Genomic DNA, 25,532 nt, shown 5'->3' with positions numbered 1-25,532 from the left:
TTGCAGGGCTTGGCTGAAGAGCAAAGCAAATAAACCCTGACGGCTGGTCACACACTGTCACGTCCCAAGGCCTTGGGATCTTCTCCTCCAGGAGGACCAGACGCCAGACAGCAGCTGGAATGACCGAGATGCACCCATGTCTGCACAGCCCTCACCAGAGACGGGAGGAGAGGGGCCCTCGGCGGGTGGGGGGCTCCAGTGAGGGACAGAGGACATAATTTCCTGGTGAAAATTTCATCCCATTTGGCCTGGTCCTGGCTGTGCAGCGGGTTGGGATCTGACCCCTGCCCTCAGAAGGACTGGCCGTCCAGCTTGCTTGGCATTGTGGGTAAACCTAAGCCCCGGAGTGAGCAGTTTTTTCTTTAAGGTTTTTATTTATTTATTTATACAAGCACTGGATACAGTCAGAAGCGCGGGAGGGTGGGAGAATTCACCAGAGCCAGAGCGGGGAGCAGAGCAGGCAGAAGGACCAAAGTACACTGCTGAGGGGAGCAGCGGGCGGCAGGAGAGGTCTGCGCGCCATGTGGGACCCTCCTCCGGTGGTCGGGGAGCAGCCGGGGATCGAACCGGCGCTGCAGAGGCTGCAGGCAGCTTCGCAACCCAGCGCTCAACCGCTATGCCACTGGGGAGGCCCGTGGAGTGAGCAGTTCTTAATAAAAAGTACTTCGGTGTGACCCTGAATTCCAAAAATCATGGATCACTGGGACAAGGAAAAGGCTTTTCTTTTGTTTTATTAAATAAACAATACACCATAGAAGTGGGGGTGCGGGGGGAGCAGGGGGTGTTGGGCGTACCAGCCACACTGTGATGAGAGCCCCCGCGCTGGAGAGGGCTGAGTTCCAAGCCCCACTGGTCCCCTCAAGGTCGCCAGATCAGGCATCTGTGGCCACATCAGTATCCCCAAAAGTGAATTCTAAAGGAGCTGAAAGAACCCCACGAGCCACCTGGAGCCCTTGATTGTGACGGCGCAGCTCACCCTGTTGCACAGTTCTCCTCCGGCCTCCCCAGCCACCTCCCCTGGGTGCTGGCCGGTGGGCGGCTCTCCCACACCCACCAGGGCCTTCATCAGGTGTCTTTAGCATCTTTACAATCCAGAGGGGTCAGCACCTGTGGTGCTGGACCCCAGGGAAGGAGGAGAGACCAGAGAAAACCCCACGGTGGGCTGGGGTGCAGTCCACAGGACTCATACACACGGCCAGTCAGCTCGAGGGCATTTGGGCCAGGGAAGGCCCTTAAGGCCCTTTCCTGTCCGAAATGGGTTGACATGCCCGCATTCTTCTCAAACTCCCCACCAGCATCTTCACCCTCCTGCAGATCCCCCCACCAGGGAGGTGGTGGGGGTGGGGAGCAGGATTCGCAGCAGCCAGGGCCGCCCCAGGGCCGCGGGAGCCGGTGGCCCGGGAGCAGCACGCTGCTGTGTCTGCGGGGCCCCCGCGGTGGCTGCGGGGCCTGGGACCAAGCGTCCCCCACCCAGAACACGTCTTACCTCATGAAGTCTGGAGACTTGGCCATGGCGTGCTCAAACTCTGAGAAAGACAGCATGTTGTCGTTGTCCAGGTCCGACTCGCCCAACACCTGGTGGGGAACAGGGTGGGGGGAGCAGAGAGGGGGTGTGTCAGGACCGGGCGGGGGGTTGGGGAGAAACTACAAAAGCTGGGTGCGCTGTAGGCCCAGGGTAGGCTCCCTGGGGGTGTGGTCGTCTACCCCCTCCCGTCCCCATACCCCTCTCCTCCCCGGCGCCAGCCCCCCGCAAACAAGGACACAGGAGAGCAGAGAGGCTCAGCGCTGAGGTCTGAGTCCCTGTGAGGGGTGGTCTCAGGGGAAGTCCTCTTGGTGACTCCAGCCCAGACTTGGCAGTGAGACTGGATGCGGGTGAACAGGGTGATACCCCACCATCTGCTGCTAGTCATTTACAGGTGGGGGTGGGGAGATTCTGCCCTGCAAGGGGTGCGGTCAGGTCAGGGAGCAGTGATGACCCCTCATGGTTTTATTTTTGTTCTCAGTTCCCATCCAGACCAACATCACTGGAAGGTTCTGGTCCTGGGGATTCGGGCCTCCCTTGGGTTTGTGCATCTGGCTTTGTGTCCTGCCACTCCTTGGATTATCACTCAGGGCAGTGTGGGGAGGGCACATTAGCATGTGTCTGTGCTGAGCTGCTGTCGGGCCACCTGCCTGCAGTGGCACATTATTAGTGGGGCCTTTTGGTGGGGGGACCTTGGAGTGGTGGTGCAGGGATGCTGTTTGGGGGGCTCTGGAAGGGAGTCATGATGACTAAGGTGGGCAGAAGGTGGGAGGTGTTGCCTTCAGCCATGTGCCCACCCATCAGGGCCCTTCACCCTGCCTGCTACCCAGGGGCTTTGGGGGCGCCCTGGCACGCACGTGGTTGGTGAGGTCTGTCAGCAGGTCCTCTGACACGTCGTCGCTGTTGAGCAGTCGGAGGATGATCCTCTGCAGGTCCTCCTTGTCGATGAAGCCATTCTCGTTGAAGTCTGTGAAGAGGAGGTTGGGCCCACAGACTCCCATCAGCGCCTGGGGGAGCTACTGAGCCTGGAAACTGGGACTCAGTGAGACCTAAGGGGTGGGGGAGCTGCAGCCTCAGGGCAGGCTGCTGACAAAGGGGCCGCTGAAAACATGATCCGGAAAAAAACAAAACAAAACTTAAAATAAGGTTGGAGCCTGCGTCCCCTGTCCAGGCTCACCCAGAGAGCTTCATCTATTTTAAGTCACTGAATCTTTTATTAGTCTCACTTTACAAAAAGTAAACTGAGGCACAGAGGTGCCATGTGACTTGTCTACACTGCCAGCCAATGGAAGGGAGGGAACATAGACCGGCCAGCTTGGTCCCACACCAACTATTTGAACAGTTTTCTGTGTCTCCTTCCCTCACCCCCTCTAAGGCACGCGCCCAGCAAATCCTCCCTGCGCCAACAGAGGAGGGAAGGAGACAGTTGAGGATGACTCCAAGCTTATTGGCCGAATCTCTAGAGGGGTGGAGTTGCCTATTTGCCAAAAGGACACGATTTCTAGTGCAGCAGGCTGGGGGACAGGCAGAGGGGGCTTGGGGGTGTTGAGTTTGAGGGGCCTCTAAGCCTCCAAGAGGAGAAGGCCGGAAGGCAGGCGCTCCTGAAGCTCAGGGAGAAGCCCAGACTGGAGAAACAAATTCAGGATTCAACAGCATGTACTTGGCAGGATGCAGATGGAGGAGGAGATGTAGGAGGCACCACGGACCACAGCTGGAGCCAGGTGCCTCTCCCCGGCCGACACCAGCCCCAGGGCCAGAGGCCTCACCCCAGCTCTCTCTGGGCGCTGCTCTCATCAGCCGTGCGTAATGGCTCAGCACAGGTGGAGGGGTCTGGGGGGTAGCACCAGACCTGAAGGCAGCGGGCAGCCGCAATGACACTGCACTGCTGAGAAGCTCCACAGCCTTTCCCAGAGACCCCGCAGTGTCCCCGGGCGCCCGGCTGGCTCAGCTCCCACATGCAGAGACTGCAGCATAAAAAAGTGACATGGCTTTGGGCCCAAGCCGTCTGGAAACAGAATAATTTGTTGGAGTAAAATGTAGTCCTGGACAGTTCCTCTCCTTTGGGGGTGCAAGGGCAGAGAAGCCTGGGAAAGGGCTGGGGGCTGGGAGCTCTGGGCCACGGCCTGTCTGCAGCCTCGGTGGCGTCAGGACCTGCAGGCCTGGGCCAGTCCGGGAGGTGGAGGTGGCGGCTTCTGCTTGCTGTTGCCCCGCAACAGGGGAGATTAGAGAGCTAGCAATCTTCAGATCCCCACAAACTCTTATCATCCCAACATTGCTGCCATATTTCACTCCTCACAATGGACGGGGCGAGCGGGCAGGGCTCGCTTTGCTGTTCTTCCCTGGAGGGCTGCGGTTGCCCCCTCTCTCTCCCGGCCTTAGCAGCCCTTGAATCCAGGATTTTGCTCTTGCACGGAACTGAATGTGATCCTCACTGAGGCGGTGGGTGAGGGCAGCCGTTCTCAGACTCTACGCAGTTTTGAACCACCTACCAACCAGGGCTTCCCCAGCGCCATTATCAAGTCACCTCAAACCTTGGCAGCTGAGGCTGAGCTGCCAGTTCTTAACACCCCCTCCGCCCCAGGCAATTGATTCCAGCCTGTGGCCTCCATGGGGGAGGAAGTGTGGATCCAGCAGGGCTTCTTAAAATTCACAGTGCAGAGGGACTGGCTGGGGCTCTTGTTAAAAATGCAGATTCTGATTCAGTAGGTGGGGGTGAGGCCTTGGACTCTGCATTTCTAAGGAGCCTCCTGGTCACCTTGATGCTGCTGGGACTGCGGCCACACTTGGAGTCTTAGGGGTTGGGGCACTGACTCAGGTCTCTGGACTTTGGCTAAAAATGACCACCACGACCTCTATCGCCACCACCCTTGTCTCCGTTCCCGCTGCGTCCTGTTTGTTCCCTGTGTCGTCCTCTTCCTTCACGGCCACCACCACCGCCTCAATTTGTTGAACAGCCACCATGTGCCGGCACCAGGCTCAGGGGAGAGACGCATGTCCTGCCTTGATTCTGCTCACAGCTCCGTCAGGAAACAAATCTTCTCAGCCCAGAGATGATGCCAATTGTCTGGGCGCATCAGAGGAAGCCCTGGCGTTTACGACTCCCCAGGCACACATCTGCACGGCTGATTTGCATGCAAGTTTTGCTCCTTTTGTTTTTGTGTTTGAGCTCAAGGTGGAAGGAACCCTCTGGAGGGGGCCGGGAGAGGCGGGAGGAAGCTACAAGGCCAGCGTGGAGACAGGTGGCGTCTAGGCCTTGACCTGACCGGAGGCACAGTCTGACTTCTTGGGAGGGAGGGCGTTCACCCAGTTCTGAGCTGAACGCAATTGAGCTCCTGTGCCTTGAAGCCTGAAGAAAACCTGCTGTTATTCCTGCTCCCTGAAGAGTTTGGGTGTTTTTGTTTAGCTCGGGAAACCATGGGAAGACAGCTGAGGCAGACATCTTTTGGGAAATCTGCCCAGTCTAAACTTCGCCGTCTCTGAGAAGTGCCCCCCCCACCCCCAACGGGAGGCACCAGGAGCCACATGTGCTAGGTGACTGCTTCTCCCTGGCAGTTGTTTGTTGAACAAGGCCGGTCACCTGACCCAGGGGCCACTAGAGCGTTGGTCCAGCTGAGCCACCAGCATCTCCTGAGAAGACAGAAGTGACAGATGCTTGTGGCCAGTCGGTCAGAGTGAAGCTCGCTAGGCCACGTGGGGCCAGGGGAGCCATCTTGGGCCTGTAGGCTCAGGGTCGTGAAATCAGACCTGCAGTAAAAGAAGGTGCACGGGGAGGAGGAGAGTTGAGACTGGGCAGCTGTGGAGAGAAAAGGAGGACACAGCTGCCTCACTTCCCGACCAGCTGCATCCGAGGCTGCAGGAGGCCTGCTCCAGTCCTACCACGGGCTCCACACTGCTATGGTGGGCAAGCCCGAGTGTCCCTTCCCCTCGATGCGCCTCTTGGTATTCACACATTTGTCTGATCCATACCCTCCTCTAGTGTGGGCAGGGACTGTGACTGACTTTTAACCAAAAGTAGTTGCCATCAGGGATGGGACGTCACTTCCGTGATTACATTATGTCATGTAAGGTTCCATCTTGCCAGCGCACTGGTTCAAAGGACTCTCCCCCCAGGCTGTAAATGAGCAAGTGGCCATGTTGAGGACCCGTGTGGGGGTAGAGGGCAGCCTCCAGCCAGCCAGAAGCCAGGGGCTCCGAGTCTGCAGCCGCTGGGAAGTGAGTTTCGCCAGCAGACTAGGTGGCTTGTCTGTGGATTCTTTTCCTCTGGCCAGAACCTTGCCTGTCCCATGGGAACCCTAAGAGCACCAGTGACGCTGCAGCTGGATTCCTAACCTGTGGAAACTAAGAGTGTAAATTGGTATCATGTAAAAGCACTGAGCGCCGCTAGCCTCGTGACAGCGATGGGAAGCTGGCGCGCTGCTGTTCCCCTCTCGGTGAGTTTCTGTTCCATGCAGCCTGCAGACTCCTGGTTAAGACCTGAACACCCAGTGCTCTCCATGCAGAAGAGCTGCCCCTCCAGGAGAGTGGGCACGGGCGAAGGTAGAGGCTTGAGATGGTGACACACTCCAGCAGAGACTAGCAATGGCCAGGGGGCTGGAACTCCTTGGCTCCCTAAGAAACACCTGGGGACTCCTGGAAATACTTGGGGTGAAGGAGGAACACCAGTAGAGCGGTGGGGATGACTAAACCAACCAAACTTGGGTGTGTGATTTTCATTTGTACGAAGACCCAGAAAAGTTAAATGTCTCCATTATATACTGAGTCAATTCTAGTGCTCCAACCTTTCCTCTATTAAACAAGCATGCTTTCTTCATACTCTTTAATATAGCATGTTCTCTCACTGGCCTGCACACCCCACAACCATCAAATATCAACACCAGTGACTCCACTTGCCTCCGATGGCGTGGAGGGGAGGAGCGGTACTCATTTGGAATAGTAGTTCTCAGTCCTTTTTTGTGATCTGTAGCACCCAAGAAACATTACATAACCACAAACAATGAGGAAAGCCACAGGAAACACCATCCCACAGGGACTCAGTGTGGGTGGATTCCAGATGTGGTGTTTGCTCTGTGCCCCCAGCCCCACCGACCTACCGTAGATGCGGAAGGCGTACTCAATCTTCAGGCTGGGGCAGGCCTGCTCACTGAACACGGAGGCCATGCCCAGCACGTCCTCGAAGGAGAACACATTGTTGTGTGAGAACACTCTGCAGATTCGGTCTCTGAAAGGGTTGACCTGTGGGTGTAGGGGCAGGAGGAAGACGTTCTAGAGAGGTCAGGCTGTGCCTCCCCAGGCTTGCTCACCTTTCTGATGCACAGTGCTGTGGGTTTGAAAGAAAAGAGCCACACACTAAATACTGGAGTAAACTACAATGAGATACCACCTTACACCAGAGAGAATGGCACATATTAAAAAAACTAGCAACCACAAATGTTGGCGAGGATGTGTAGAAAAAGGAACTCTCCTACACTGCTGGTGGGAGTGCAAACTCGTCCAACCGCTATGGAGAGCTGTGTGGAGATTCCTCAACCTGCAAAAGATAGAGCTTCCCTATGACCCAGCAATTCCACTCCTAGGTATTTACCCAAAGGACACAAACATTAATTCCAAAGGGCACCTGCACCCCTATGTTTATAGCAGCACTATTCACAATAGCTAAGCTATGGAAACAACCCAAATGCCCAAAAATAGATGACTGGATCAAGAAGATGTGGTACATATACACAGTGGAATACTACTCAACAATCAAAAAAGATAAACTCATGCAATTTGCAGCAACATGGATGGAGCTAGAAAGGATCATGCTCAGCGAAATAAACCAGAAAGAAAAAGAAAAATACTGGATGGTCTCACGCATAGCAGGAATTTAAAAAACCTAAATAAGGGACCATGAAAAAGACTAAGTAAAAATCAAAATCAACAAGCAACTATAAACCAGAGACACTACAGGGGCGGGAGAGGGATTAGGGTCAAAATAAGGGGGTGGGAATTGTATGGGGAACATAACCAAGATGAAAATGCATACATTATGCAAAAATGATGTAAAAATATAGAAAAAATGTGTAGAAAAGAAAAAAAAAATACTGGAGTAGGGCCTGGGCCCATGGGCCAGGATGCTGGGCACCAGAACGAGGGGCTGGGCTTGGCATCACTGTCCCCACTCACATCTCCTCTCACACTTCCCCAAGGATCCATTTTTTATTATTCTTTCTAATGGTCACTAAATTTTCTCCACTTTGTGTATAAAATGTGGAAAAATACCAAAAATGCATAAAGACTGGGATAAAAATTGTATGTCCTTCACCTCCCAGAGTTAGCCACTGTCAGCTTATTGATGTAGAAGCCAGATGGACCTGGGGCTTCGCTATTTGCTAGCGAGTGACCTTATTGAGGACAAATTACATAATCTCCAAGCCTAAGGTTTCTCATCGGTAAGCCAGGGTGAGATAATACTCCATTTTTCTAATAGGTCTGTTGGGAGGATTAAACAGGATTGGTTTCAAGTCACACAGTGTTGGATAAATAAATACCACTCAACACAGGGTAGCTAGTCACTGTTACTTAACTACTATAGGTAGCAGCAGTTTGCACATTTGAACCAAACTATTTCTCAAGTCAGCACCCCAACGAGTAAGGATCACATGATTTTAGAACCCCTGCTTCCCCTAAACTGGCTTTGTCTGGGGTCCGCACACAAAGGCCCCATGTGCAAAGCAGACTCTGGCACTTCTCCACCAGCCCAGAAGCAGCTCACTGAGGCTGCCTTGCTACTCTGCCTCCAGTCTCCAGAGATGGGCAGGCGGGGCGGGAGGGTGGGCAGATGTGAGCTCAGACGAGAGTGAAGAAGGAAGGGCGTCCTAATACTGGTGTCCTCATAAAAGAGGGAATTTGGACATAGATACAAGCACTCAGGGAGGACAAGGTGTGAAGATGAAGGCAGAGATCAGAGTGCTATGTCTGAGCCAAGGAAGCCCAAAGAGGACCACCAAACCCCGGAGAAGCTAGGAGAGAGGCAGGGAACAGCTTCTTCTCCACAGCCCTCAGAGGGAACCTTTATCTCCTGCTTCAGGCTCCAGAACTGTGAGACAACATGTTCCTGTTGCTGAAGCCACAAGTTGTACTTGTCACAGCAGCCTTAGCAACCCAGACATCTAGGACTCTGCATTGTAGAGAAGACCCCCGGGTGACAGGGATAGTTCCTACAGGGAGACACACACATGTCCCAAGTGTGGCCAGGGGGCGGGAGAATCCAGGCTGCCCTGTGTGGGGTAACTGAAGTTGATCAGGCTTTTCACGCCACCGGCCTCTGGTTATCCCCTGTGGCCTTGATTGTGCTAGTGCAGGAGGCACATGGGTGTGGGGAACAAGTGCCTGATGATGGACTCCCAAGCATGGGTGTGTGCGCATGTGCAAGTGTGCACAGCTACCTAGCAGACAGAGTATAAAGGAAGGCCGTGAGAAGCCCAGCTATGTGACGACAGAGAGGTGAGACGGTGAGAGAACACCAGAGAGACCCAGAAAAAGAGTAAAGATTCGTGGGGGTCTGGGAGGCTGGGTTGCCTGGCTGCTTCCCTGCCCTCCTGCCTTGAGGCCCGCAGGTTTGCCACCTGCACTGCCAGAACCTGATAAGGTCCCCACTCCTTCTGGTTCTCCCCTCCCAGATACTTGCCTGGAGGGCCTCAGATATCTGCTCTGCTGGTCCCAGGTCACATGTACCTAAGTGGCTTTACAGATTGACCTGGCAAATTTAATCAAATTCGTTCTCACAAATGGATAGGTGGCTTAACAAGAGTCCTGCAAGGAAACCACTGCTGGGGATAATGCTTGCAATGCAAATGCAAGTAAACAAGAAAACGTCAGGGCAGCGACCTCTCCTAACATGGGTTCTCTTCTATGAGACAGATATTGAGAATCCAGTCAGGTGTAACGAGACCTCCTCCTGGACTTGAAGAGGTGCGAGGAGGATCAGCCAGCTCACCGCCAAACCACACGGCCAGCAAGGGGACAGCCGCCAACCTTCCCTTCCCTGAGGGCCTCCTCATTTCTGGGCTTTGCGGGTATGAGGTCATCGTGGGGGGTGGGGGAGGAGAGAGTGATTGCTGGGAAGCCACACCCCTATCACCCATGTCATGTGACCCTCATGTACGCTTGCGCCAGCCCACCTAGTCCTAGAGGTGGGGAAGGGGCAGCTGGTGCCTTAACTGCTGGTGGTGAAAAGAGTGCACGGTGCACACCATGGTGAACTCTGATTCTGTGGGAAGAGGCAGAGACAGAGAAAGTACTGCTCTAGAGAAATAAAGCATTAGAACAAATTTCACACCGTGGAAAGTTGGTCAAATAGTTGAAATGTACAGGCGTCTCTAATAGGGTTTTCCTTGGTTCTGTTTCAGTAATGAACGACACCGAGAACCACATTTCTGTGAGGCACGGAAGGAAAGAGGCGCTATGGACTAAGCGGTGCGTTACTGCTTTTATAAAAACACCATTTATGGGAAAACTGCCTCAGTGTGATCACTGAGGGGGGCCCCTTGATGAGCAGAGACGGGAAAGGAGCAGGGATGGCAACAGGAGGGAATCTAATTTCCTGCAGAATTTCCTGCAGACTACTGCAGTCACAAAGCTACATCCAGAAGTGTCTGAAGTGCTACACTGATGTGGTTAGTTTCTTTGAAAAAGAGTTGGAAGTATTGTTTAGCTCACACACAGATTTCTAATCAGAAAGGAAGTGACCATGAAAATTTTGAATCACTCAGAAGTTTCATCAAAATGAAATATATTGATGAATGAATATATGCATATCACAGAAGCATGAATGACATTTTTTTCACTGCTGGGGATGGTAGGTGATCAAAGAGGTTATCTTTTGGTGATCTCTTGACAGAGCATTTAAAGAGGCTCAAAGAGGAATAATCAGGCTCCAAGAGGAATCATCTGCATTTCTTGCACAAAAAAGACAAGCACTTCAAATTTGTAGGGTTTTTTTAATGATGACAAGTGGCTGTTGGCAGTTTTCGACCCAGCAGAATCCACCAAAAAATGAACTCAAATTCTTCTGACTCTTCAAAGTGGAAGTGATTTATTTTAACAATGAGTGAGCACATCCTCACTTTTCTAAAGAAACTCATGCTTTCACGAGAGTATTTTGAAAATAACACATTTTCAACAACAAAAATCTTATCTATAAAAATGCTGATATCCACGTATCTGAAAATATGGCAGAAAGGTTTTTCTAATCTGTTTGAAAATCATCTAAAGGAAGAGTGTTGATGGATTTCGAGTTTATTGGTTAAAAATATAAAAATATAATGTCTTCTGATAAGTCTGTAAGAGCCACTGATTGACATAAAGGAAGATGAACATCTACTAGCTTAGTTTCAATAAAAAGTCTCTAATTGGTGAATGGGGCTGCAAATAAAGACCATAATTTAATCCATGCAGCCATGGTACATTTCTTCTCTTTGGATCAGCTCTGACAGCCATTAAAAATAAACTCCACTAGAACCAGACTTATGAACAGCTTGATAGCAAAGTGTCAAGTGGCATTCAGTGACATTGCTTTCCCTGACACAATTGTCAATTGTTAGTAAACAATGAAATAATGAGAGGTAGAAATTTTGTTATACAAAATAATGTGTTTGAAAAATACTTTATGTAATCTTAACTTTTAATTTGTTTCAGTATGTTTATATTAGCCTTGTGGTAAGGATATGAGTATAAATATATGCATATTTTTTCATTTTTTTAAAGATTTATTTATGCATATAAGAGCTGGGGTACAGGCCAGAGATGTGGGGATGAGAGGATTCACCAAAGACAGAGTGGGGGACAGAACAGGCAGCTTTTCTGATAGACACTGCTGAGGGGAGCAGCGGGCAAGACAGAGGTCTGCTTCGCCATGTGGGTTTCTCTCTGGCCAGCCGGCAGGGATCGAACTCCCACTGCAGAGGCTCGGATTGCTTCGTAGTGCTGTGCTTAACCCCTTGCGCCACCAGGGAGGCCCTATGCACATTTTTTCACTGCTGGGGGGTGCATGATCCAAGATGTTAGGAGATCTTGGATCAAAATTAACCCCTCGTGTCACAGAGGTAGAATTGAGGCCCTGGGGGAAGCAGGGTGATGAGCCCCAGGTCACTCAGCAAGCAAGTGGGAGGGCCAGCTAAGGACCCCCCACCCCCACCCCAGCTCCAGTGGTGTGTCTAATAAACCTCCCAGAGGAAGCTGGTGATGGAGACCAAACCTATGACCATTAAAATGCAGAAAACCTTGGAAGTGGAACCCTCTTAAAATTCTTTAATTTTAAAAGCGTTTTTGACACAAAGTGCAAAAATGGATTCTCGGCTGAGGTGGAAGAAGTGGCTTGTGCCCTGGGAGAGCTGTGTCTGTCCCTTCATGGCGGCCACTGAGAGTGTGGGGCTCACTGGAGGAGGACAGGAGAAATGCAGGGGGAGGGAGAAGCCAAAAGATGACTGCTCCCTGGAACCATCAGGCTTGGGGTGGTGGGGGAACCAGGGTGAGGAGCAGGGCAGGCTGCTCCTGAGAGGGCTGTGGGGCAGAGGTTGGGCCACAGGGCTCGGCTGGGTCACCAGGGGCCCTGGCACAGACCTCTCTGTGACGACGTATCTTTAGCACATATGCAGCACAAGCGAAGGGACACCAGAAGGTGCTGCAGGGAGAGTGTCTGAGGGCGTGGGAGAGGCTGCCTCGCTGCTCCTCCTGCTCTCCACCCTGAGCTGAGCGCCAGCTCCGCCCTGTCCTCAAGTCCCGCTCAGCAGCCAGTGAGACAGCAACAGCAGGAAAGAGGCAGGGAGCAAGGCTCATTAGTGACCACAGTTTACTGTGTTCCAGATTTTTGTCGCTGTTACTTTAACAATCTGAAATCTGAACCAATACATTTGGGGCCCCAGCCAGAGAGTTATAGTCTGGCTTCAATTTCACACTCATTTAGAAGCCTTCAATCCTCCAGAGGAGGAGGAAGATGACAGTTGACAAAGCAACACTTCCGATTCAAGAATAAGGTGTATCCTAGTGTGACGGTGTTCAGATCAAGGGGGATATTAAATGTCGGGGCGTAGAAATGTATCCAGGTAACTCAGCAGCTCAGTCTCCATCTCTGCATGATGAAACTTAACGATGAAAATAACCTCCAAATGCTGGGGACTTTTTTGGAAACAGAAACTACAGTTTGTTGACAATAAAGATTGCAGTCTCTGCCAAAATCCGAAAGCTTTTTAAAAAGGATCTTCTCAAAGTTATTGAACAAGAGATTTGATTTGAAGATGAAAGTCAGAAGGAAAATATTTGGACTTAGCTTAAAAATATCTCCTCACCATTTCTCCAACTAGCACATAGTAAAAAGAGCTTTTTACAGTTGCTGGAAAAAATTCACACAAAGATACGCAGTGACTCAATAATGACATCACTGATGTACTTTGATTTTTAAGATTTTTTTTTTAAAGTTAAACAATATTATTTAACATTTTTCATTGCTAATTACTTTCCTAATAGTGCTTATTTGTGAATAATGCTTTTGTTCATTTTGTCTGCTACTCTTATTAAAATATGATTAATGTTCATATTTTTAAGCATTCTAAACACCTGTCAAGGAGTGGATGGAGGTGTTTTTTGGTGGGGGTACTTAAGAGGTCAGTCCCTCTTAGGTCTTGAGTAGAGGCTTCAGCTTACTGGTGGGATCTTATTGAGGAAGGTGCTGCTTGAGAGTGATGCAAGACTGGGTGAGCAGGCCCCTTGTCCTGGGAGAGGTGTAACAAAACTACCTCCCCTCAGATATACCATATTTATGGATAGGAAGACTCATATTAAGATGTTGATTCTTTCCAAATTGATTCCTAGAGTTAATGATTCTAGTTCAGGTCTTCCAATTGTTTTTGTGGATATTGACAAGTTGATCCAAATTTTGTATAGAAATGTAAAGGATCAAGGGCCTCCCTGGTGGTGCAGTGGGTTGAGTGCAGTGCTGTGAAGCTGTCCGCAGCCTCTGCAGCATGGGTTCGATTCCCAGCCTGCCAGGGAGATACCCACATGGTGCGGCAGACCTCTCCTGTCTCTCCCGCTGCTCCCCTCAGCAGTGTTTTCGGTCATCTGCCTGTTCTGCTCCCAGCTCTGTCTCTGGTGAATCCTCTCACCCTCCCGCACCTCTTGCCTGTACCCCAGTTCTTGCATAAATAAAATTTAAAAAAATCTTTAGAAATATAAAGGATCAAGAACAGCCAAGGCAATCCTAAAGGAGAAGAACAGCTGAAGTTTTTAGCCAGCTAGATACCAAGATCCGTGCTAAGGCTGCAGTAATTAACACTGTGGTGTTGGTGCAAGGACAGACAATGTCTATAATAGGTTCCAGAAACAGACCCACACTTATGACTACTGGACTTGTCACAAAGATGACATTGCAATGGATTTGAGGAGAGGAGGGTATTTTCAATAGGCAGTGATGGATTTAGTACTATCCATAGGAGGAAAAATAACAAATATTTATTCCAACCTCATATAAAAAAATCAGTTTTGGATTGATCATTGTTAATGTGGAGAACTAATAAGAAGACTTTTAGAAGAAAGCATAGGAGAACATCTTCATGATTTGGGACAAAGGTTCTTTAACAACATGCAAAAAACACTAATCATGAGGGAAAATATTCATAAATTGGAGGATATTAAGATTGAGAATTTGTTGTTCAGAAAATATCACTAAAAGAATGAAAAGGCTAGTTATATCAATGTGTACTTCAATATGAGGATGGATAAACACCAGTGCAGGCAGAAAGTGAAATACTTGTCAACAATAAAAAACAAACTATTGATTCATGCAATGATGTGGGTGATTCTTAAACACACTTTGCCAAGTAAAAGAAGTTAGATCCAAAGGGCTACATCTGTGTGAGCCCACTTGTATGACATTCTGGAAAATGCAAAACTTTAGGGGTGGAAAACAGACTGGTACTTGCCAGCTGTTGGTGGAGGAGGAGAAACTGACTAGAAGGAAGCTCACAGGAAATTTTTATATTTTAATTATATATAAATTAAAAGGAAAATACCAAAAGGAAACTTGAATCTGTACAAAAGAATGAAGAACACCAGAAATGATAACTAAGCATGTAAATTAAAAAGACCTTTTTCTCTCATTTTAAATCCTTTCGACTAGACAAGTACACATGTGTAGCTGGAGATTTCAACATCCCTCTGTCAATTTTTTTTTACCTTTTTTTTAAGATTTATTTATTTATACAAGCACTGGGTACAGTCAGAAGCGCGGGAGGGTGAGAGAATTCACCAGAGCCAGAGCAGGGAGCAGAGCAGGCAGAAGGACCAAAGTACACTGCTGAGGGGAGCAGCGGGAGGCAGGAGAGGTCTGCGCGCCATGTGGGACCCTCCTCTGGTGGCTGGGGAGCAGCCGGGGATCGAACCGGTGCTGCAGAGGCTGTGGTCAGCTTCGCAACCCAGCGCTCAACCGCTGCGCCACTGGGGAGGGCCCCCTCTGTCAATAATTGATAGAACAAGTAGACAAAATATCAAGGATATCAAAAGCTTGAAAAAGCTGCCCACCAACTCAACCTACTGAACGTTTTATAGAACACTCAGCACAGTAGTAGACACATCCTTTTCAAGTGCACTTGGAACATTTCCCTAAATAGGCTGTTTTCTGGATTATAAAGCGGGTTTCAACAAACGTAAAATTAATACAAAAATGTTATCTGATCACAAAAAAATTAAGTCAATGATGGAAAGATATCTTAAATCCTCCAAGAAAGCACAAGGGAAATTAGAACATAATTTGAAGTATGTGAAAGTGAACACACAACATATTAAAACTGGTCGTGTTCGGTGAAAGCAGCGTATATAGGGGAACGAACAGCATTAAGTGTTTATATTAGAAAAGAAAGGAGTGAAGTATTTATGCCAGTGAATAAAAGGTCCTCATTCATTTGTGTGAGTTGGTCCCCGGAAGGAATGAGAAGTCAGGAATTGCATGTCAACTCAGGAAGAGCCCATTCTAATTGCCCCTCAACAGCCTGCATCTGGCAAGTAACTACCCCTGAGCACATGCAGGAGCTTGATAAAGGGGCAGTTGCTTGGAAGTCAGATGACTGGCGCTTCCGGCATAACTGAGAGCAGATGAACAGGCTACCCCTGCACGGAGGCTGCTCTCCCTGCAATCCTGTTGCCAGGAAGAATCCCAAGGCCTGGACCTGAGCCATCACCTTCTGCACTATAGTAACTCTACCAGAAGGTGGCAATGTTGAGTTGGGGTGGGACAGTCCGTTTACCAACATTGAGTGAGCGCCTACTGTGTGCAAAAGCATTGGGCTAGGCTGTGACTGTCTCCCAGGCAGGTGACTGTCTCCCAGGCAGGTGGATAACCATTACCATTAGAGAGGAAGCTAAAGCCTGGGAAGGAGGACTCAAACTCCTAACTCAGTGCTTTGTCTACAGAGCTACTCTGGACTCCATGGGGTACTGTAGGGTAAATGGAATTCATCAGGCTTTTCACCACTCTGTGGCTATTACCTGCAGCCTTGATCGTGTTGCTGCAGGAGGCGCTTGGGAGCGTGGGCACGGGGCACGCGTCCGTGAATGTGGATACCTGGAGCATGGGTGTGGGCATGCATAAGTGTGCACACCTCGGCTTAAAAGTCAGGGCTATAAGGACGGCGTCACTCAGAGGTGGGTGGCTAAGAGAGGGCAGCTGTTTGACTACAGAGGGAAAAGACCACAAGAGAATGGCAGAAAACAAGTGTGGAGATTTGTGGGGAGCTGGGAGGCCCAGTTGCCTGCCTCTGTCTCCCAGCCCCCCTACCCGACTTGTGCCTGCCTCCTTGCATGCCAGCCTCCCTGCCTGGCGTGCCTGTGTACCTGGTTCCCCAAGAGAGCAGTAAGCCTGAAAAATCCACTAGGCCCCTCCTTTATCTGTCTGCCCCAATCCATAGTGAATTTGCCCTGTGCATACTTGCACAAAAGGTGTATGATATTTTTCCCAAGAAAGTATCTCAAAATCACATGACTACACATATAGAATATCAAGGTCGAGACATTACCCCAAGGGCCATGCCCTTGCCAGTGGCAGTTACTCAGATAACAAGCCAGCAGGACTGACTGCCTCAGCTGGGACGACAGACACATAGCTCATACCTGACCTTTAAATTCTTGTAGCAAATGCATGAGGCTGAGTTACTGTGAGCCAGGCACTGAACTGGGTGCAGGGCGAAGGTGGAGACACTGTCTCTGTCCACGGGACTCAGCTTAGTTGCTTACAGAAATCTCTAGAAACAGGCAGAGTGGGGGACGTGCTTGTGTCAAGTACAAGCAAACTGACATGACAATAACTAGATAAGGTAGCATTACTGGGAGCCAGACCCACAAGGGCTGGGAAGGAGAAACCAGCCAGAAGACAGGTAGAGGCAAGAACCAAGGCCAGATGGGGGGTGCCATGGGCCAGGCAGTAGGACACAGGCAGGGCAGGTGGACTCCCCTTTCCTGAGCTCTCCTGTCCCTCTTCACAGAGCCTCCTACTTGGATAAAATGTCAACTGAGGGGGAGAGAGGTCATGGCGGTGCTTAATCTGGATTCTGGAGCCCCTCCAAGAGCCAGATTGGTTGGTGTGATCTTCAGCAGGTGGAGAGAAGCCTTGACTTCTCCTCTCAGGGGAGTTGGAGGCAGGAATCTAGGGAATGAGAGTTCATTTAGGTGAATGCAACCCTCCACTGGCTGGCCCCGAGGCACCCTTCCTGCCAGTTGTTTATAAGAAAGGGACAGTCTCCGTTTTAGATGATCAACCTTCCTGAAGTCTAAAAACAGAGAGGCCCGTATGGGAGCTGTCTCCTGGTGACAGATGGGTTGGCAGGGACAGGCTGAGGATGTGTCCTGCCGGCAGCTGGAGACAGATCACTAATGGAACAAATAGGGGAGAAAGGCAGTAAAAATGTTAAATATTATTAAACATCTATGGGACCACGTGGCCTGAACCTGGCTCACACCCACCAGACCAGTCTCTCCCCAGATTCCAGGCCTACGGGTACCTGCCAATACTCTGAGGAACCTTCCAGAAGGGCAACCTGCCAGGACAGAGGTACTCAGAGGACTGAGGGCCTGAGTTTTGGGGACTGGGGCTCAGTGATGTACTGGGGGAGACTTGGGGTAGGGAGTGGAAGGAGCAGAAGCCCTGGAGCCAGACTGACTCTAAAAGCTTAGTATATAAACTCTTGATTTGACCTCTACAATATATTGATAACTTGCAACTTTTGGGGCTTATCCCATGTCATCATTTCAATAGTACAACTTGCGCAGGCAAAAGAAAAAAGGAACCAAAAAGATGAATTGGCCCCCCTTGTTTATCAATATTTACAGTTGCACGTTACCACTTTCTACAGCTTGCAATCAACTCTATGATGCCTTGCAACACATCCAACATTCAAGTGCCTGCGGCTCTCCAGAGGACTCAAAGGAGAGCAACTCCGGTGATGAGCGGCTGTGCAGTAGGATTGGGCAGATGGGCTGAGCACCCACCCAGGCTCTCACGTCCCTGAATCCCACCTTGGGCTTTGCGTCAGCACCTCTGGGGAGGGCCCAAGAATCTACCTTAGCAAGCTGCCCCGGTGGGTTTGATGTAGCCAATCCTGAGACAGGACTAAGTGGCCAGGTCAGAGTCACAGGACATCAGACTCTGCCCCACTCCTGGGGCTGCAGAGGGGGGGCCTCCTCTATGGGCCTCCCTCTTTGGTGCTCCCCCAAATTCATACAGTGCCAGGCACAGGTGGAGTGTTTGTGGGCATCAGTCAAGAAGCCGTGGGGGGACATGGGAAGTGAAGCAAATGTGGAGGATATGGAGGCAGATGGGCCATGGAGTCACAGGAGCCCCTTTCCTGTCCTATGCAAGGCCCCCCCCCAAAAAAAATGGAGGAGAGCTCTGTCCTCTCACAGGGTAGAGTGGAAAGGAGGCGATTCCCAGCCACCTGGACCTGGTTTTGGGTGCACCGGGGCTGCTTGAGTATTGCAGCAGGACTGTTTTCTTACTGTTGCCCCACAAGTAGCATCAACTTGTGGCTCAGGCTGGGAACCTGACAACAGTTTACACACTTCTCTGTGGAAAATGCAAACAAGTTCCCAGCAGCCAAATAAAAACCCGTTAAAACACAATCTGTACCTGTACTTTAAAGGCACTTTGTGAAAGCAGGAAGTGGTGACTAACATAGTGAGGACACCAGAGCAGACCAGGCACCCACAGTTCAGGGAACTGCGCAGGGCAGAGGGCTCTGCTTCGCCCCTCGCCGCTCCCGGCTCGGCCGCTGTTTATAAGCAGCCTTCCTGTCTGGAAGCAGCGGCCATTTGGTTGGTGTCAGGGCTGCTTTGCAGCTGGCTGGGGAGACCCCCCCACCCCAGGACACCCTGGGAACATGTTCCCCTGTGAGCGCGTCATTTGCCTCTCTGTGTGGGGACAAACATGTCTCTTTTGTCTATCTAAGTGACAACCGTGCATCTGGAGTCGACCCACAGCCACACCGCAGTGACTCCTCAAACACCATGAAATCCAAAACCAAAGCTCCTTCATGGCTTCCGTCCCAGACACTTTGCGCAGTTGGGCTTTTGAAACCCCCAACTCCGCGTTCTCTTTGTCCTGCCTCCTGGGAGCCTTGCCCCAGGCGCAGCAGCCTGTCGGGCCTGCCAGCCGGCCAACAGCCCCAGGCATTCTAGGCCAGACCTCTAGGCCCTGCTCCTGGCCACAGGTGGGCAGGCGGGAAACCAGTGTTCGTGGCCGACACAGTCAATGTTCGACAATCACACACATTACCCAATTTATTCCTTACAGCAACCCAGGCGGCAGATGTTGGGAAAGTCACTGTGTAGATGAAGGAAACCGAAGAAGAGAGAGGTGAAATAACTTAAGCAAATGAGAGCAGGAATTTCATGCCCGTCTGCCCGACCCTCAACCCCAAGCTTCCAGGAAGATGCTTCATTGAAATAGGAAAAATGCACATGGGGGTGTCGAGCTCCTGGGTGAGCGAGGGGCCCAGGCTGCGCGCCCAGGGGTAGCTGCCACGAGTACCGACCGGCGCCAGGAGGACTGCAGGAGGGGTGAGAGTTGCCCTGAGCAGCCCACATTTGGGAGGGGCAGGCTGCCCAGAGGCTGGGTGGCAGGAGTCACGTGCCACTCTGCACCCGGGTCCCCAGCAGCTTCTCTAGAACGGCGCCAGCTGGACAGCAGAGCCAGGAGGGGACCCAGTGTAGATCCAGGAGCTGCCACAGCCGGGGCCCGCAGGGCGGGGTGCTGTGCAGTTGCAGCTCTGCAAGTTGGGGGGAGCCCTTGCACGTGGAGGGTGGGGAAATGGAATGGGCCACACACACAGGTGCGCACGTGCAAGTGCCTCCTGGAGAAGGACATGCAGAGTCCTGCTGAGGCATCTGTGTCCGCCTGGAGCGGATCTCCAGTGGAATATCACAGGTCTCTATGGTTTCCCACTCCTGGTTTAGCTCTATCTGCGAACCCAGCTTTTTTTTTTTATTTTCTGCTTCTTTCTCTCATGAGGCATAAAAGTTTTTCCATGTTGCTACATAATCAGTATAATTGCCATGTTAATGGCTGCATAGTTCAAATTCCCAGAATGGACGACCCTATCTATCTCATGCCTCCAAGGAGAACCTAGAAATCTAAACTAAGGAAATAAGTTTTTAAAATGAAGAAAAAATACATGAGGATGTTTATTGCAAAATTATTTATAGTAGCAAAAAGAAAAAAATCAACCCAAAACTGGAAACAATGTTAATGTCTTGGGAGGAGGAGATGGTTGAGTAAATCAGAACTCAATGCAATTACACAGCCATTAAAATGATAATTACACAGACTATGAAACAATACCAAAAAAATTGATGCCTAATGGGGAAAAAAGCAAAGTAAAATTATATGTATGTGTTTACCTTGATGTAAAGTGTGACCTGGGAAAGTTGGCAGAAGGAAATAGGAAAAATAAAAACGTATGTGAGGTTGGTTGGTTGCTGAGGAATTACTTTTAAGAAAATGTATCTTTATGCTGACATACTGGCTTAACAATAAATAAAAACAAGTTCAAAAAGAAAGTACATTCCAAAGACAATTGTTAGGCCATCAGACTTTCCTTCTTAGCGGGGTGGAGGCAGGCGCTCTTGCTGTTCTTTTCTGTTCTGCTCTCTGTGGGGCGAGGAGGTCTGCGCCCAACAAACCTGGTCGGGGGCTCCAGACCGTGTGTAGATATGGGGAGGCTCTTCTGCTGGCCGGGCAGAAGCTGCTCCAGGAGAAGGGAAGACCAGACGGTCTCTGTACCTCCCCAGATACGTTCCATGGGGCAGAGCCACAGGTTGGTAACCAGCAAGCAGTGAGCACCTTTCTCTATTCCTGATAATTCCACCAACTTCTGGAGCCTCCATCCTGCCCTCCTGGCTTGGAGACACATGGGTCCAGCCTCCCTTTCTCCCTGGGGAGGGTGCTGGCTGGCTCAGAGGATGGCACTGGAGGGTGGAGGCGGGGCCACCTCAACCACCTGGCCTGGTGGGGCAGCCTCCCCTCTCCCCAGTGAGCCCCCCCCTGTTCCTGGAGACCATCTGCCCAGGACAGAAAGGGCAGGGGCAGCTGGCCGGACAGTGCTCATGGCCCAGAGCTGCCCCGCCGGCTGTTCTCCCTGATGGCGGGGCTGTACGGCTGCTGCGTGAGTCCTGGGGGCTCGATAGGGAGCGGGACGAGAGGGGGGCTCTAGGTGAGCAAGGGCTTGGGCAGGATGAAATGGGTCTCTCTAGTCCTCAAAGGGGAGTCACTTCTGATCTTGGCCTTCGCTGCTGCCTGAGCGGTGATGCGCTGTCACGGCATATGCGTCAGTTCCCCCTGATGCTCGCAAGGCCACTGGGAGCACCTCCCTCTGGCATTTGGAAAGGGGGAGGAGGGTGAATCCTCTCCCAGAACCTGACGGGGGCTCTGCATGCAGGGACTTTCAACAGATGGATGGACACCTCTCATTTCTGCTTCTAGGCTCTGAGGCAACATCCGGGGCTAGTGGGCCGCCCCCACCTGCAGCCTGCACCCCCTGCACTGTGCCATCAGCTTCTGCCAGGGGGCCTCCGGGGACAGAAGCTTGCTCTCTCTGAACCAGCCCAGTCTTGCTTCCAGCGTGCTTTCTGTTCAGGAATTTTTTGCCTGCAGGCCAACTGAAACTGACCCCAGTGTCCTTTCTCCCACTCGCATTAGCACCACTGTTCGGTCAAATCTAATTCCTCCTCTACCCACCAGCATGGACATAGAGACGGCCATGTCCTCCTCAGTCTGTCTTCAGACTCAACGCCCCTGCCTCCCTTCACCCCTTGCCTCTTAGTCATTTTCCCAGTGGTGCGGTTTTGGGTTCCACCAACCAGCCAGGTGGCAATTTAGGGACCCTGGCCCCTTCCCTCTGACCTTCCAGTATAAAGTTGATACATCTAAGGACCGGCCATCACTCCTGGGGGTGTTGCCCCCTGCCCCCACCTCCAGTCGCTGCTCCCCAACACTTCAATCTTGTTCTCCTCCCAGGAGGCTTTAGCACCTTCACATCCATTCTTATCATAAGCCCCAGGAGCAGGCATGGCTGCTATTATCAGGCCCAATTTTCAGTTGGGAGAAACTGAGGTCACGCACATGCTGCAGACTACAGTCCAGGACTTTCAGCAACAAATCTCAAGAGCCTGGGAGGCTAGAGGGGCTGTGTCCTGGGGGCCTCATCCAGTGCCGGCCACAGAAACCTGGCTCATTGGGGCTGAGGCCAGAGCTAAGAGGAGGAGGCCTCTGGCAGGTCCCTCCATGGTTGGGCCTGTGCTGGGCTGGGCCCGTCCTGCTCCTGGTGAATGTTCTAGCACATCCCAGCCGTGCAGAGCTGACATTGCCTACCCTCCAGACAGGTGGCCCGGAGCTGCCCCACCTCAGGGCTCAAGCCCCTGGGCAGTCCTTCTGGGCTGCGGCTGTCTTGTCCCTGTGGATGGAGGCAGCAGCAGGCTCAAGGCCTACAGAGGCTTGCGAATCCTGGGAACAGAGCCCCAGGCAGCCGGGCCAGCACCTCGTTAGGAGGCCCAAAGCAGGGAGGGGGCATGTCAGGAACAATATTGTTTATTTTTCTATTTTTAACAAGTCTGAGGTCTCTGGGGGCACAAATGAAGTTATCAGAGAAGACATGAGTGGAATAAAGCCTCAAGCCAGCAGGCTGAGAAGGGCCCTTGGGACCAGGACTTTTGAAAATCTGAGATGGGGTTTGTTTATCTTGTACTCTGAGCACGCAGGACTGGGGCCAGGGTGCTGGGCATGCCTGTCCCTGAGCCCTCTGCAGCCTGTTCCCTCAGTGCCACTGGGGAATTCAGGCGTGGGCAATAGTTTTAAAATGATCCCTTCAGTGTTGTCTGTAGGGAGAAGGCTCCACCTTTGGAAAGAAGCCCAGATTCACTTCTCACCTCCAGCACATGTATGGTTTTCCTGGCGGAACCAGAGCTCCCCAGGGCCCCATCCCAGCCCTGGCACTGCTGGTTCTACCACCTGCCAGAGCCTCCAGCTCCTCATCTGTAGGGGACCGGTCATTCTTGCCTTGCCTCCCAGGAACCTCCACAAGGAGAAGCAACGAAATGATGTGAGCTTTGTGGTGGTGGTGGGTGGGTACTGAATCCTTTCGGGGTCCTGAAAAGGGGGCTTGTCATCCCTGTCTTAAAGGTGAGGTGGAGCCAAGGCTCTGAGGAGTTGAGGGACTCGCCTGCCCGCACGCAAAGCATCAGACTCAGGCCCATCTGGTTGAGGAGCCCACCCGCCTTCCACTTGCCAAACTGCCTCTCAAGTGCTCCAAGCAAGAATTAGACATCCTGCTCTTGGGAGCTTGGAGAGAAATCATGAATCATTGACAGAACCAATTAGCGGCCTGAGTGGGTTTGGCTGAGTGAAAAATACCTCCCAAGAAGCAAAAAGTGTGGCAAGATGCTCAGAGCGCGGGATACGAGGACCGCAGTGCTGGTTTGATTCTGGTCCTCGCGCTTACTTGCCGGGTGACCGTGGCAGGTCACTGAGACACCCAAAATTCCCCTTCTTTGAAAAGCAGACAATAAATAGCTACTTCCCAGGGTCAATGAGAGGGTCCCGTGGGACTTGGGAGGTGGCAGGGAACAATCAAGCTTTGTGCCAGTGCAAACAAACCCCTCTCCAGTTCTGCTGACAGAGGCGTTAAAACACCACTGAGCAAATTACAACCCAGCAAATAGTGGGAATCCTACACGCGGCCCCCCTCTAGGAGCACGACCCCTAGGTGGCAGCAGGTACAGAACTCTCCTTCCAGGATGCTCGGGGAGACAGCTGCCCTTGACCATCCCTGCAGGCCCTCGGACCCTCATCAACCCCAGTTTAGGGCCACAGGTCTTCTGTGCCTTGCCCCAGGGTCCAGATAGGACACTGAGGCCAACGAGAAGGAAGGAATTAGCCAAGGCAGAAGAAACACTTAAGCAAGGACCTGGAGCTCTTCTTGGCTGGCCAGGCTTTCCTAGCTACCCGCTTGGGAGGCATCACTTGGAAAATGAGGAAACTGAGGCCTGACAAGAGCAGGGCCGGGCCCGGCTTCCAGTGTCTGTGCCGTGTCTGCTGTGGGAGGCCAGGGCCTGTCTCTGCTGCTGACTGCTTAGCCCAGAGCAGCGACTGCGTCCTACATCACCGAGCTTTTTCTGAAACTAACCACTTCTTAATTCTTTGGCTGAATGTCTAAATAAGGATTTTTGCCAATTCCGAGCCCTGCTAACTGATGAAGTTGTCAGAAAAAGATCTAATGATGCTTGAAAATGCAGGGAGTGAGCCAGCTGCCAGATTGCCCTCCCAGCTCTGACTCTGCATCAGGGAACCGGACCCCCCCCCAGGGGGTTGGGAGGTGCTGAAGTTGAGACTCTTGCCTTTCATCAACCGTGTGACAGTGGAGAGTTACTTAACCCCTTTGATCCTCTGCTTCCCAGCTGCAAATGAGGCTCGTAGCCCTCTCCTCCCATGGTCACTTGGAGGGTTAAGTGAGCGCAGTGGCCGGCACAGAGCAGATCTCAGGGCAGCCTGGGAGGGTGGGATGGACGAGGTGTCCGGCTGGACTGCAGTGGCCCCGCCCACAGCCCTGTGTGAGCGGGAGCTGAGCTCACCATGTCCACTCAGGGAGGCGCTGGGTGTCTGATTCGCCCCAGTATCTCTCCTGGGAGAGGGGTGCTGGGAGCGCCAGTGTGCATCTGTCCAGGGGATGAAAGGCTGGGGTCACCCCCGCCCTGGGAGGAAGGCCCTCGAGGTGGGAGCCTGGGAGGCTGGCAGGCCCGTCCTCTCTCCTCTCCTCTCTCAGTAGAATGTTTGTTCACTCGGGAGTCTGGGCACTAAGGTTGGGGCCGGGTTTGGGGACTTGGGAATCAGACGATTCCCAGGCCTGCCACAGGAGCCTGAGAGGCTAGGCTTGCGGGGAGATGGGGCGTCTCTGCCAAGTGAAATGGAGTGAGGTACAGCTCCCCATGCCCCAGTATACAGACCTACGTGTGCAATCTGCTGCTCAAGCACAGGCTCTGCCGGGCGTCCCAGCCAGAGCTAGGAGAGCCAGTCCCCCTTGGTCACCAGCCGTGCAGGCCACCTCTCCTGCTCCCCTCCTGCCTCCCCTGCCACACGTGTGCGTATACATGCAGACACATATACGTACGTGTATGCACATGTTGCCTGCTGGGTGACCTTGAGGTCATCTCACAAGTTTGGAGAATCGTTCTGACCATCCAGTCTGCTACTTTTTCCAGCAAGCCCAGGAGAATATCTGAGTGTGAGGCAGTGGCCTAAATACAATGAGGATTATCCCAGGTCCAGCTGTCAGGGCCTGCGCTGCGGTGATTAAAGGACCTCCCCACCCTCCCAAATTTCCTGGGCTGCTGCCCTGCCCTGGTGATCCGCTCTGCCCTCTGGCGGAAAGTGGCTCAGAGGCTAGGAGCCAGGAGGCAGATTTAGCAGCAGGCAGCCAGAGCCTTGCCTCAAAGCACCCTC

General features: G+C 51.8%; 1 protein-coding gene across 1 annotated transcript in view; it reads right to left on the bottom strand.

Annotated features, from left to right (window-relative positions):
• Positions 1-721: 721 nt before the first annotated feature.
• Positions 722-25,532, bottom strand: part of CIB4 (calcium and integrin binding family member 4) — a 37,929-nt gene continuing 13,118 nt past the window's right edge. Inside the window, exons 4-7 of the mRNA XM_037528384.2 lie at positions 6,613-6,754; positions 2,380-2,489; positions 1,487-1,575; positions 722-922 (exon numbers count right to left, since the gene is read on the bottom strand). Coding sequence (XP_037384281.1) covers positions 892-922; positions 1,487-1,575; positions 2,380-2,489; positions 6,613-6,754 — 372 coding nt within the window. The 3' untranslated portion in view covers positions 722-891. The remainder of the gene's footprint in view (positions 923-1,486; positions 1,576-2,379; positions 2,490-6,612; positions 6,755-25,532) is intronic.

This window comes from Talpa occidentalis, unplaced genomic scaffold (genome assembly GCF_014898055.3).
Source record: "Talpa occidentalis isolate TD23 unplaced genomic scaffold, MPIMG_talOcc4v2.1 talOcc4.5, whole genome shotgun sequence".
Classification (NCBI taxonomy): Eukaryota; Metazoa; Chordata; class Mammalia; order Eulipotyphla; family Talpidae; genus Talpa; species Talpa occidentalis.
Note: the sequence above shows the minus strand (reverse complement) of the source record. Positions and strands in the feature narration are given on the sequence as shown.